Source organism: Mesocricetus auratus, unplaced genomic scaffold, assembly GCF_017639785.1.
Source record: "Mesocricetus auratus isolate SY011 unplaced genomic scaffold, BCM_Maur_2.0 Super-Scaffold_100031, whole genome shotgun sequence".
In the NCBI taxonomy this organism is placed as follows: Eukaryota; Metazoa; Chordata; class Mammalia; order Rodentia; family Cricetidae; genus Mesocricetus; species Mesocricetus auratus.
In genome coordinates, this window is record NW_024429212.1 from 1290048 (window position 1) to 1305045 (window position 14998).

The 14998-nt window shown below is 44.2% G+C and overlaps 2 protein-coding genes across 3 annotated transcripts in view; one reads left to right on the forward strand and one right to left on the reverse strand.

Annotated features, from left to right (window-relative positions):
• Mcph1 (microcephalin 1) overlaps positions 1-14998 on the reverse strand; it is a 191418-nt gene that overhangs the window by 92282 nt on the left and 84138 nt on the right. The gene's annotated exons all lie outside the window — the stretch shown is intronic.
• The window catches only part of Angpt2 (angiopoietin 2), a 51335-nt gene that overhangs the window by 31174 nt on the left and 5163 nt on the right, over positions 1-14998 (forward strand). Inside the window, exons 4-7 of the mRNA XM_005082601.4 lie at positions 3788-4020; positions 6422-6549; positions 11932-12033; positions 13004-13170. Of these exons, the coding sequence (XP_005082658.1) occupies positions 3788-4020; positions 6422-6549; positions 11932-12033; positions 13004-13170 (630 nt within the window). The remainder of the gene's footprint in view (positions 1-3787; positions 4021-6421; positions 6550-11931; positions 12034-13003; positions 13171-14998) is intronic.

A 14998-nucleotide genomic window follows, 5' to 3' on the forward strand; every position in this document is an offset into this window, starting at 1 on the left:
CTAAAACTTGTGGCGAGGGCCAATGGGATGGCTCAGCAGGAAAAAGAGCTTACCAGACCAGCCTGAGAACGTGAGTTCAATTCCCCCCCTTCCCCAAGGTAGAAGGAGAGTACCAACTCCACAAAACTGCCCAAGGACTTCCATACGCAGCAGTGGCCCCCACTGCCTCCCTGCTTGCTCAGTCCCTCACACGTAAACACGTACACACGACGAAAAGGAAAAGCTAATGTGAAATATAATTGTGCCAATATTTAAACTAAATATTTAAAATCTCAACATAATCTACACGAATGCAAACTGTTTTCATGTTTTTTTTTCCCCCCAATCGGGGGAAACACCAGGGAGTAGTTTTACAAAATAGGTGGTACTTATTTCCTTGTTTTCAATTGAGACTGCATCTCACATGGAGAATGGTCCTTACGGCATGTCTCAGTCTTTACCCAGAAAAGGGAATGAACACAGGCTCACAGCATCCTCGGCATTAGTAAAGCCCAAGCTACAGTTATTCTCTGTGTTTTCTGGGTAACCAGGTTTACTCTGTCTTTTATTTACGAGCTTGAAAAGCAAACAGATTTTTTTTCCCTTACTGGAACAGTTTTCGTTCCTATTTGAAATTTCCCCACTGCACAGTAAGAAAGAGAGCTTAAGATGCTAACTGAGATGCTGCAATCTTCCCTTGGCAAGGCTCCTGTGGATGCTGCTGATAGCTCTCACTTGCTGTAAACATACCACCTCTCAGAAAGGCGGCACTGTTCAGTCTGCTGAACACACTCAGGGACTGATGACCGCTTCTTCCCAAGGCTTCACAATCAGGCCAATGTGCCCACAATGCCACCCAATGTCTTCTCTGTGAACTCTGTCATCATTCAGGATGCATAGGGGATTTGGATCTATAATCCACTTTGGATACCAAAAGCTATTGACAAGTAAGTCCCTTATGTAAGATGGGACAGTCATTACTCTATAGCCTATATAATCTTCCTCTATGGTTTAAAGTGTCCCTATGCTGCTTGCAGATAACAACTGCACTCACAATTATGCTGTGTCATCTAGGGAGTAATAACAAAACAGAGGGGTTTTTCAAGTTGTTAATGGGTGCATCACCTCCTCCCAAATAATTTCAATCCCAGTGTGTGTGGTTGAATCCACTGGCTCAGAGCTTGTGGGTATGAAGGGCTAACCGTATTCACTGGCAGAGTTTGCCTTTTTCCTAGATGAGTTGGAATAAACTTTGCTACACAAACCAGTTGCTCAGGGAACTGCTTCGAGATACACAGAAACTTCCACTATATCTTAAAATCCATTTCAGGATTTGGTGAGATTTCTTCATGAATGGAGGTTCTTTACTGTAGAGAACAGTGCTTCCAACCATCATGTGATTTCCAGTAATTCTTGCTTAAACAATCCCTTGCATTCTACCCCTTATTTAAGTCCTTCACATTTCCCCCAGTTTAACTGACCTGGGCCAATAAATAATGCACCTTTTCAATAATGAAAATCATTTTATGAGTTTATGATTAATTCTGGAAGTGTCTCTATCAAAGCACCTTCCACACATATCTAACAAAGTGAAAAGTTCCCATGATTTGCCCCAGTGGTGTTTCACAACCTGAACTGCTAAAAATCTACCAGAGGGGGTGGTGTGTTGGATCTACCTTCCCTGGTACAGGTATACAAAGGTTGATTTATCTAAGCCAAACCAAAACAAAACAAAACCCATCAGTTACAAGAACCACACGGCAGGAACAAGAACCTTACAGAGTACAGAAATTGTCTTCTTTTGTTACAAATATGTAAAGGAATAATAAAGCTTCCTCATCAAAAACGTCATGAAATTTCCTTGATGACATTAGCTCTCTCGATGGGTGGGTGTTTCCTGTCTTCAATTCTGAACAGCTTAAGATTAAAAAAAATTGGAAAAAATATGTGGTGTTTCACATTCTACAAATGACTTTTAAATCTTTAAAAATTTCTACAAAGTGAGATTGAGATTGCTTTCCTTGTAGATTCAAACAAAACCAAAAGTCCTTACCAGGATCAGCATGTCTCCCAAGATCAACACTATTGCCCCTTTGGATTCACCAGCTGAAGTTAAATCTCCTACGCAGTCTTCATTCTGTCGTTCATTTTTATTCTAAAAATAACTCTGGGGCTGTAGAGCAGTACAGTTACAATGCTCTGCTATGAAGCACGTAGCCACTGACTCTACGTGGGTACCAAGAGGCCACGGTTTAGATTCTACATCTTCCATTCATCTCACAGACAATAGCAGCTGCCATGGGCCTTTACTGCAGGACTCCTCCTAGAACGAGTTCCTGATCTCCCAGCATTTACGCAATCCCATGCACTTGGATTTTTTTTTTTTTTTGTCTAGTTTGCTGTTACAGGAGTAAGTTTCAGTTAAAAATTAGTATACTCTTAGCTGAATCTATGAGTGGTTATAGCACCTTATAGTTAAGATTAGAAATAACTACAAAACCATTAATAAAACATTTTGGTGCTTATATGGCATAACTTTATTAGGTAATTGTTAAGGGTTTGCTCAGGCTGTACGTGTTAACGACCACCTATGTGAGATAGGATGGCTAAACTTCCCTAGGAAATGGATCCACATAAAAACAAACAAACAAGCAAGCAAGCAAAGGAACACAGAGTTTAGAGTAAGAAAGATCCGCATTTGATTTGGCATCATCAGCCACCTGGGTATATGTGTAGGCATTTGATTTATTGTGTCTCAATTTTATGTTTGTTCAGAGTTCTCCTTGAACATGAGATGATAATGTTGATATTGGTAATAACATTTCCTAGGTGTCAACTACCAGTCTGTTTATACTTTTACATGCACTTATTCCTTAGAGCATTCTCATGCAGTGGGTAATATTTACCCAGTTTACAGATGAGGGAACCGATGTGCAACTGAGGAAGTCACTTACACTCACAAAGCCAGAGCGGTAGGATTTAAACCTGTGTATATATATTATTTGCCTCCATCATAGAAGACTATTTGCCACATGGTATTGAGAGAGTACTGTTGTCTTGATTAGTATTAAAATGAAACAGTTTAGGAGAAAGGTAATACATGACCTGAGGGTCTAATTCAAACTCCCTGCTCTCACGATGAACTCTGTAAGCATGGCTTGAAATAATGTCACCTTCCTGTGAGCTTGTAACAGGCAGTGCTTATGACCCTCAGGGTCTATTACTGAGATCCAGTGTATTCTTGCACAGATAAGACTCTATACTCTTTCAGGTTTACACACAAACGCACATGTACACATATACCTAAGTAGCTTAACATGGCAATTTGAAGATTTCTTTGGGCTGTGAGAAATCTTACCACTTAAAAAAGAATGTTCCTTAAAGATTTATTTCTATGTGTCTCAGTTTTTGCCTACATGTAGGTATGTGCGCCATGTGCATGCCTGGTGCCTGTGGAGGTCAGGAGAGGGCATCAGATCCCCTAAAACTGGAATTATGGAAGGCAGCTATGCTTACCACCATACATCCAGAAAATGGAGTTATGGGTAGCTGTGAGCCACTATACGGCTTCGGGGAATGGAGCCAGGTCTTCTACGAGGGCAACTAGTGTGTCTAACCACTGAGCTATCTCTCCAGGCCCCAAATCTTCTCACTTTATATAGCATTTTAATTAAACACCACCAAACAGAAGTCTAAGAGATGGAAAGAGTTATTAGCTCTGGAAATGACGAGATTTTACGAAGCACTTGGTTGACAAGGTCCTAAGCCATCTGGAACTCCCTGCGCTTACAAACACTTTCCCTGTAAGCTTCCTAGAAAAGAAGGTGCTGGACATGGAGGACAAGCACAGTGTGCAGCTGCAGTCGATGAAAGAGCAGAAGGACCAGCTCCAAGTGCTTGTGTCCAAGCAGAGCTCAGTCATCGACGAGCTGGAGAAGAAGCTGGTGACGGCCACTGTGAACAACTCGGTCCTTCAGAAGCAGCAGCATGACCTGATGGAGACAGTCAACAGCCTGCTGACTATGATGTCCACGCCAAACTGTGAGTAGACCTCCTCACTCCCAATGACTTATGGTGGGCGAGCCCTCAGAACTCCAACATGATCTCTCAGGTAGCACAAGAGTCTCGGTACTGGAGTCCAAGCACAGAGGAGGACACATATTACACTAATTATCATGAAGCACAGATGCCCAACAGTTTGTGTGTATGAGTGTGTGTTCACGGGCACATGTATACACGTGTGTCTTAACCAGTGGTTCTCAATCTTCCTCATGCTGTGACCCTTTAATACAGTTCCTCATGGTGTGGTGACCCCTAATCATAAAATTATTTTTGTTGATATTTCATAACTGTAATTTTGCTACTGTTATGAATCATAATATAAAAATCTGTGTTTTCTGATGGTCTTAGATGACTTCTGTGACAGGTTTGTTCAACTACCAAAGGGGTCACGACCCACAGGGTGAGAACTGCTGGTCTAGAGGTTGCCATTCATTTTAGAGACAGTCTCCCACTGGGATGTGGAGCGCACTGAGTAGGTGAGGCTCACTGGCCAGGGAGCTGCAGGGATCTCGTCATCTCCAACTCCCCAGCACTGAGATTAGAGGTGTGTGATGCCATGTCTGGCTTGGCTCTGGATGTGAGTTCTAGGAATCAAACTCAAGTCCTCATGCCTGCAAAGCGAGCCTTTAACAACAGCTGTCACTCCAATGCACAAAGCTAGTTTTGACTCAAGGCTGCAAGGTTCTCATCTTGAATTAGTTCCTTAGCAGTCAGATGGAGAAGGCTGGCAAGCTATTAAGCTATAGTGACTCTTTCTTTCCTTGGATTTTAAATGGGCAAACTGCCCTGAGCCCACAGGAAGGCTGGAGACACAAGTGAGAGACCCCTACTCCCTGTGATTGGTGCATGGTTGGTACCAAGGTGGCACCAGCTCCTATCTCTGTCCGTGCCCTTAAACATATTTAGCCTTCTTTATTACCATTTTTACTATTAGATTCTTTTAGTTACTGGGGGATGTAGTGTTTTTCTGTAGGATTTTTCTTTTTCCTAACTGAATTTGACTTCAATCATACTGTGGTTTATTTCATGATGTCCCCTCAGCTGGTGCTTGTGAGGTAGGGATGGCAGGTGGGGGAAGAATGGAAAGTTGAAACAATGATGGCAGAATTAAAACCTGAAGGAATTTCATAAGCCTACAAGGTTTGGACTTGAAGAATTTAAACACGTAGATAAATAGACACTCCGCTCCCACAAAGGTCTGACTATTTTGCCACATTTACTGAAAACCCAAAGGACACTAGACATGCCCATTCAACAGTGGATGTCTGTGTGGATGTGGTGCCTGTGGAGGCGCATGTGTGTGTGTGCGCGCACGTGTGCGTGTGAATTTGTGCATGCAAGGAGAGGCCTGGAGAAGATGCTGAATATCCTGGAGAAGACGCTGAATATCCTGGAGAAGATGCTGAGTATCCCGCTTCAGCATTCTCTGTCTTCTTCTCTTGGGTCTGTCATTGAACCTGAGCTAGGCTGGCAGCTAATGAGCTATAGTAATCCTCCCGTGTCTTGGCCCCAAGGACCGGGGTTACAGGTGTGTGCTGCCACACTGGGATTCCTCCCCCAACCCCCACCCAGAGACAGGGTCTCTGGCTGTCCTGGAACTCGCTCTGTAGACCAGACTGGCTTTGAACTCACAGAGATCTACCTATCTCTGCCACCCAAGTGCTGGGATTAAAGGCATATGCCACCAACGCCCGGTTCACACTGGGATTTTTATGTGGGTATTAGGATCAGAACTTTGGTCCTCAGGCTTGCTCAGCAAACACTCTGACCTAACATGGAGCCCTCTCTTTAGGCCTCCATTTGATATTATAAAAAAGATTAAATACTTAGACATACAAAGAACAGACAATGTGTACATTCTGACTTTATTAGGACAATGAACTAAAAGGATTTGGGTGATGGTGGAGGGTGCACTCTCTCTTTGTTCTTTTATAATGTTTGCTCAAGTCTAGGCAAGAATTTCTTTTTTAAGGAGTGGTTTATTATAGCTCATTATGAAGTGCCAAAACAGTTGATTTTAAAAGGGAGTAAGAAGCTGGCAAGATGGCTCAGTGGGTAAAGGTGTTGGCCACCAAAACCCTGTTAGATTCCTAGGACTAACACTGTGGAAGGACAACTGATTCCTATCGATTGTCCTCTGACTGCCATACATACATGATGGCACACACATGGGCACATATGTTCACACATACACATGCACACAAATATATTTGAGCTATTTGTGCTAATTTTCCAAAGTGACAGGAAAGCGTGCTTCAAAAGTAACTCTGGGCAAGCACAACCTGTTCTGCTTATATGAAAACAAACAACTAGGTCTTGAATTACAGACTTCTGGCCATTCACAACCCCCTTTAAATGCCCCACTGCTTTTTAAACACAGCTAAGGGCTCTGCTGTCATCCCCAAAGAACAAAGCACCTTCAGAGACTGCGCAGATGTCTTCAAGTCAGGACTCACCACCAGTGGCATCTACACGCTGACCTTTCCCAACTCCACAGAGGAGATCAAGGTAAGGAAGATCGTCCTCTGGGAGCTGTGCGGGAGTCCCCTGAACCACTGCAGGAGCCAAGGAACCCCTGAGCATCCATGCCTCATGTCCTTCCCAGGCGTACATAGAGGGCTCTGCCGCTGCCAGGGACAGAGCACAGATGCTGAGCATGGCCTGAAGCTCTACCTCCTTCTACAAGCATGCTCTACTGAGATAATGCTCACACTCAGGTGTCCCCACCCCCGACCCCAGGTGCTAGCATTATCTCATTAATTTTAATGAATATATCTTCTCAAGTTGGATTAACGACAGTCTGACTTTTAATCATTTCCCCAAGCAATAGCTGCATTCCACTTTGGAGGGAGCTCACAGAGAACACACCTAACACAACTGTTCAGGAGAGGCTAATTTGCACACGCTTCCCTTCCTGTCATATAAACTGTAGAAAGATGTGTGCTTAGCAGCCAAAGTTTAATAAAGTCAGTCACTTTTTCTGAGGCAGGAGGGTTCCTTGAGCCCAGAAGTTCAAGACTAGCTTGATAACTGAGACCCTCTCTCAACACAATCCCAAAGCAAAAATACTTTCATTGCTTTGAAAAATTTCTTTGGCACTGCAATTGTTTTAGACTGCATGTGGGCCGAGCAGAGCACACATCACCAGCAACTTTAGCTTCAGGCCAGCTTCACACCCGGGGGCTGCCAGCTTCACCTGGGGACAACTGTTTCCATATGGAGTTGCTCACAGGGTCTCCAGGAAGCTCAGGGTTCTAGGGCTCACAGTGCAAGACTATGACTCCACTCAGTGTAGTCCAAAAGACCCAAGCACACTGGCCAAGGGTGCAACTCTTTTTCCTCTCATATGGGGGAATTCAGTTCGGTACCTGTTCTATCTGCAGAAAGCAGACAGAACCCCAGCCCTGTCCAACAGGGCAGGTTAACACACAGGCAGACGAGGCCATCCACAAGCAGCCTGGTTTACTGATGCACTCAGAATAAGCCCTGGGAGATTGTATTTCAGAAAATCACTTCCCGAAGTTTCTCTGAGGGGTCTGGTGAGGTAGAATGGCATTGCAAAGGAATCAGTATGAAGGGTTATGTAAAAGCTGGACAGCTATACACGCTCCGTGTTGACAGATATGGTTGCATTTAAAAGTAAGAGTGGCTACTCCCTGAGCCAACATGACTCCAAAAAATCCATGGGATGTCATATCAAAATGGAAATTTCAGAGGCTCCTGGAAGTAGTATCTTTTTGAACTCAGTATTATCTTCAGAATTTAACATGCTATCAAAGAAAAATACTAGCATTTAAGTGTTTAAAGATGTGGAATTTGAAACAGTAACATACACTTTGATTATGAATTAAACAATAAAACTGTGCTATTTAGGATAATACTTTCCAAAGAAATCTCTCTAATTCATTCATGCTGCTTTAAACCAACCCTGAAAATCGGTTAATGTCCCTGGTGGCCCCGAAGGGGAACATTGCTGCAGACAAAAAACAAGTATCCCCACGCTGAGGGTCTCCACTGTCTCTGCTATGCAGCTAGAAAGACAGTTCTTTGCATTATGGTGTCTGTCACCAGATGCCTGCATGATCTTAGCCTGGTGACAATGGGGGCAGGAGCACCCAGAATGGACAGGGGCTGCGAGCGCACTGTGAACACTTCCAGAACTACACAGTCACACTGCTTTAGGGGTGCCCTTCTGGGTTAGTGCAGCTTCCTGCCAAACACCATGCTACCCTTACAGTTTGACAGGCACAAAGATGGAAAAAGCCTACACTTTGGATTATGTGCCTAGGTCATGCTTAGAGACAGATTTACATTCCTTTTAGATATTCAGAGTAAAACTAAATCCATTACACAGCAGGGCACAGTAAGTTTGCACAGTTTCAATTTCCTTTTTAAAATACCTGGTCTGTGGTGGTGTGGCCGCTTGATGAGTAAAGTGGCTGCTGTGCGAGCCTGATGGCCCGACTGTGGCTCCTGGATCACAAGATGGAAGGAGAGAATCAACTCTCAAAAGTCGTCCTCTGAGTTCCACTTGCATGCTTCCCCTTCACACACACACACACACACACACACACACACACATACACACACACGCACACACTTCATACACATACATACTTAAACACACTTCACACACTTAAACACACTTCACACACACTCCAGACACGCACACATGCACAAACACTCCAGACAGACACACAGACATGGACACACATGCATGCACACACATGCATGCACACACACGCACACACACTTCACACACATACACACACTTCATACACTTAAACACACTTCACACACTCCAGACAGACACGCACACATGCACACACACACTTCACACACATACTTCACACACACACTTCACACACTTCATACACATATACACACTTAAACACACTTCACACACTTAAACACACTTCACACACATTCCAGACAGATATGCACGCATGCACACACACACTCCAGACAGACACGCACACATGCATACACAAGCACACACACTAGACAGACACACGCGCACGCATGTGCGCACACACACACAGAGATCACACACACACTAGTAAAATTAAGTTTTAAAAATTAAAATAACTGGCCTGCATTGTACTGTTAACTCTAAACTTCCTTCTAGACTTGGTGTTCCATAAATGACAATGTGATCATGTGTCACTGGCCTGTAACCCTACCTTGCAAGGTGTGACAGTCAAAGCATAGCACCAGAGATGGCCCTGGAGGGAATAATACATGAAGCCTGCACAAGATGTCACAGCAGGCACAGTCATCTAATTCAAGGGAAATAATGCTCACATCAGAGGCTTCAGTATTGCAACGTTACACTTGATCAGTTTAACTAACTTGAGTGGCTGGTGAACCTGAGGTTTTCCTAGACGTAAGACACTCACTGTGAAAGGACATGCATGAGGAGCACAAGCAAGCGTTTTTAGTTAGAAGCACAATCGTTTCCTTCCCCCCACTCCTCAGTTGCTTATGGATGTCTGCTACTCATTCACTTCACCAAGGCCTGAAGCTGGAGCACAGCACTTAACTCAAGCATTACTTGCTGAAAAGCTTCAGGCTTTGGGTCCTTGTGCCAGGTCCCGGCACGCAAATCAAAACCACTAAGAGCCTCCAGGTTTGTTGTTACAGAAGCGGGCATGTCCTGCACAGAGTACCGCTGCCTTTCAGATCCTGCTCTGATCCTTGTCGTATTTTCACTGAACATCTCCTGGCTATGTAGGTACTCTACTAGAATACTATCTCTTTTTGCAAATTTCACAACCCAGTGAACCATGATTCTCGGTTTCCCACAAAGACTTTGTTCTTTGTTTCTTAAAAATCTGGGCAAAGTATTAAGAGAATGTTCTAGTAACTTTGTCATGGTCACTAATGGAGTCAAAGACAAGAAAAACGTGGTTCATGTAATTTATTCATGTACTAGCAGTGACCCGCAAAGCTGGGAGTCTTGCTTCTGACTCCCACAAGGCAAAATGGCCCCCTACACAGGAAAGAGCCCACTTTAAATACCATCACACAACTACCTCCGTTGTGGTAATTTTGATACCAAGGAATCAGATATTAGAACTAGGGTGGGCTCACTACAAACATTTCTTCCCACCTATCAATGTGTCCCTGAGGATGCTGTGGAGTTAATTCTGTACACAACCACTATGGCCTTACCCTAGTGTAACTTGTTCAATCAGTGTGCCAAGTGGAGTTTTAAGGTGACATAGATAGGACGGCCCAGCGCTGGTTAAATGGTTGATCACAGGCAAATAAGATGAAGGACTCCTCATGAACCGACTTCAGTGTAGATCTGGGCTAAAGGACTTTTTGTCTATTGTCAAAAGGTTCAAGTTGCTCTGTTTGGGCAGCATGATGTCATGGAAAAGATATGTCACAGGAATTAAGGAGGCTGCCGTGTTCAAATGCTTTTCACCACTACTAGCTGAGTAGCTGACCAAATGAATCAATCAGTGTAAAATCAACTATGTCAAGAGTTCACGGTGGTGGTGAGGCGGGAAATGATTCAGGTAAAATAGCTGGCAAATTGCAAGCAGAGGAGTCAAACAATTGGGGTTAATTAACAAAAGCAGCATCCGTACATGGTACAAGCTGGGGGTTCCTTAAGCAGATCAGATATATCTATTTGTATAATTTCACTGAGGAAATAATCTTTTTATGAGTAAATATGATCTTGTTTCACCCCGTGTATCTTTCTAAACACTGGTCATGGAGAAGGTAACATGAGCCCAGGGTCTTCATGGAGAGGTAGAATAGTTCTGGAGAGACACCACAACAAAGCAGTCTACTAAAGGCCTCAAGGTCCACGAGCAACAGAGGTGAACAACATGGTGGAACGCATGGATTCCTTGGGGTTTGGTTCCTTACAGGCAATATGAACAAACAGGACCAGAGGCTCTCATGACTCCCTTAGCTCTCATCTCTAGGATCCTAACTCACAAATATAGAGTAGCTAGATGTAGGCTAACCCTGCCAAGATGGTCTTCCTTAGCCTCCACAGACCATGGCACTCAACAGAGGAAGAATATTCATAACTGGTTGTGAACTTTAATATTCCTACCACATGTGTTGTAGGGAAATTATCTTATTTTCTGGAAAACTTTTTTTGGGTACTACTATAATCTTACAATTGAAAAGTATTTATATAATCTTATTTTCAAGGGTTTTTAATTACATAATAAAACTCCAGCCGAGCTGAAATTAAGCATGCAAGTCCAAAGAATTTTGTGTTCTGGACAAAATTTTTTAAGACCACTGAGGCAATTTAAAAGCAGAAATAAAATGCTGGGGAAAAATGCCACAGGCAGCAAGGGACGTGTGCAGAAGCCTAAACTCAAACTCCAGTGTCAGTGTTGCCTACCCAAGCTAGGTCAAGTGCTGCTGGCACTCCAGAACCCCAAGGCCCTCACGGCTTTTTCTGCACAGAATGGAAGCTCAATAGCTCCAAAGCATGAGAAGTGAGGAGAGTTTGGTACCTTGTAGTGACAAAGTAGTAACTCTACAGAGAGGATGTAGCTGGCAGTGAGGGCTGTCAATGCTGTGAACACAAGTCTCTGGTTTTCTATGTGTTAAAGATGAGGGATTTCAGGAGAATCTGCCAGTCACCTGATCACGAGGAATCACTCCCTAAATCAACTATGGGGTGGGACTCTTTAGTCAGAGTACACGAGTGGGAAGGCCAGTTTTCACCAGTGTGTCAGGTGATTGCATTGTTTGCCGATCAACAACACTTTACATGCTTCCAGCAAGCTTTAAAAATGTGAAATAATTTATCCCACAAGTTATAACAAAGCCCCCTTGGAAGACGACATCAATACAAAGGTCTGGGTCACCGTGGTCTAGCATTCAATGGCTGTGTGCTTTTCCCTGCAGGCCTACTGTGATATGGACACGAGTGGAGGTGGGTGGACAGTCATGCAACACCGGGAAGACGGCACCGTTGACTTCCAGAGGACATGGAAAGAGTACAAAGAGGTAAGGGAGGATGCTAAAACACCTTGGAAAAATACTTTCCTTTGGGAAAACTAATTTCCTAAGGCCTTCAGAACTTTAAACACAAATACAGAACTGACCAGTGGCTTCTGAAGAAGTTATTTCTGATACTGTTCTTTGGACCCAGCATTTCTGTCTCTCTTAAGAAATGTTGCAGTCAAAGTAGCTGAAATATAATATGGAGGACTCTGGGCAAGTTGCTCTGTTGTGAGGCTCCAATAGCATAAATGTTACTATTGTAGCTATGTCTCATGGTACCTAGATGGGTTTATCTATTACAATTACATCTCTACTCATGGTCATGCCAGTGGCTTTAAACATTCTAGCAGCAATTTTCTTCTAAGTACAGTTCAGTTCCTTAAAGTTGGCTTTTTAAAAATTTAGTTATTATTTTATTTTCATTTGTGTCTTGCCTGTATTTATGTCTGTGTGAGCTGCCATGTGGGTGCCGGGAATCGAACCCAGGTCCTCTGGAAGAGCATCTAGTGCTCTTAACTGCTGAGCATCTTTCCAGCCTACTCTATTTCCTGAACTGGGGACATGACCCATGCATAAAATGCTTGCTATGCAAGTGTGGTGAGCTGAGTTTGAATTCCCAGAACCCATATACAACTGGACATGGTGGCTCTCGTCTGTAATCCTATGACAAAATGAGAGACAAAGACAAGTGACTCCCCAGAACCTTGTGGGCAAGCTAGCCTTGTGTATGCAGTAGTGAGTGAGAAACCTTGCCTCAGATAAGGTGGAAGGCTAGAGCTAACACCCAAGGTGTTGGTGACTTCTACAAGCACATGTGGTAATTATCCACCCCCAGTCTCTCTCTGTGTGTCTCTCTTTAAAGAAAAGTTTCATGTGTGTAAGACCTTGCATCTCTACTAAGGAGTAGCATCTGCTGACTGCATGATGACACAAGGAACAGCCAGCAGACTGACTGAACTGCTCTTGGCCGCAGGGGTTCGGGAGCCCTCTGGGAGAGTACTGGCTGGGAAACGAGTTCGTCTCACAGCTGACCAACTGGCATCGCTATGTGCTTAAGATTCAGCTGAAGGACTGGGAAGGCAACGAGGCACACTCACTGTATGAACACTTTTACCTCTCCAGCGAAGAGTTCAATTATAGGTAAGTAAGCCGCCACTGAGAAAAACTGAAGGACCTCTCTGGGTAATTATTCCAGAGAATAAAAGCCATCCATGTTTACCCAACAAGATCCAGAATTGATCCATATTGAACTGCTGTGCTCAGAGGCATTGCAAGTTTCTCTAGTTTTAAGAGTCTAGCTTTCGCTCGTGATATAACTCACTAGTGTAGCACTTGTCTAGCATGGGCAAGACCGCTAATTCAGTCCCCAAGACTGCAAGGTAAATAGACAGATGACCGATAAACAGAGGATAGATTTCTACCTGTCAGGAAACTGTCAGGACAGTTTTGCATCTGTTGCCTGCCTGTGTATGGTCTAGGAAGAGCTGCTACATGGTAGACAGTGTGCAATTTGGAGCCCCTGTAAAATTAGTGGACACGAGATATCCCTTTGATACATATTGTATGTAACAGCAGTCAGATACCTGGAGACATACTGTTTTCTTCCCAAAGGTATTAAAAGTCATCCCATTTTTATTTTTGAAGTTCAAGCACTTACTTGTGCTAAATTCCAAATTAAGAAGCAGAAAGCACACCTAAGTCACAGCGCCCCCTCAGGTTTTGGCTCACCCCCGCCCATCTGACGACAGTGACCACAAATGTTCTGAGAGTGTGGGCAACCTTGACTGCACACTCGTTGGCCGTAAAGCAGGGTCAAGAGGAGATCAGCAAGGACTTGGCTTTCTGTGTGGATGACCAGAGCCATGCATGCAGTTCTGGAGTACAAATCCAGGTTCCACAGGGGTGCTGAGCAGGAAGGGTGGGATGGGCTAAAGAAACAGACCTGGGCCCAGCAGACCACAGCCATTCAAAGGCACCTGATGCCTGCGTTCACTGAGCTCGTAGTAAACCTGCTGAAGCCACAGAGGGCAAGTGACGCGCCACAGGCACTCCACAAACAAAGCCATGGCCCACAGCACCACCTCCATCTCAGTGGCGCCCAAGCCCTGTGGAGAGGAAGCTGGACTCCAACGTCCTTGGCTGGTGTCCTACAGAGGTCACAGTGGACAGCACAGGGAAGCAGGCTCAGAGTCTGGGGCCTGACCTGAGGGCTACGTGCTGCCCAGAACAGCCTGATTTTACAGACAGTGGGTGAGGATTCAGAAGCTGCTTTCAAAACACACAAGGCCTGACATGACTTTGCAGCTGGTGAGGCTCTCGGTGAAGTTCTAGCGTAGATCAGGCTTCTTAAGAGAGGAATGGGAGTTGATGCGCCGTCCCAGCCCCCAGCAGGTCCCACCTGACTTCAGAGTCCAGAAATCACTGGGTTACGAGACACAAGTGATCTTCATTGTGCCATCTCCAAGCTAAATATTTTCTTAACTGGCAGCAGTTAGGAAGCTACAGTAGAGGAATTAATTTTTTTAAAGAAGAAAGAAACACAGAAACGAAGAATTAGCCTGTTTACATAAGGAGATTTCCCTAAACGGGTCAGCACCCTTCCACTCTGACATTATACAAATATTTTAAGCTGAGGCTCCTTTGGAGAAGCAAACATATTTTGAATGTGTTATTTCAAAAGAAAGCTGGCTTTTGAGGCTTAATTTATTTGGAAATGTAAGCCAAATATTCCATAAAAACTCGCTACAGTAATTAGCAGGGTGACAATACGGTAAGTGGAGCGTGATACGCTGGGAGTGACAAAGGCTAGACACCTGACTGTGTTTCTTGCCAAAGAGAAAAAGCAGAAAATTGAAACGTTTCTAAGAAAGGGGTATGCAGCAACTGGATAGTCAGTCTGCCTGCCTGACCCCTCTCTCTCTCTCCCCTCTCTCTCCTCTCTCTCCCCTCTCTCTCTCTCTCTCTCTCT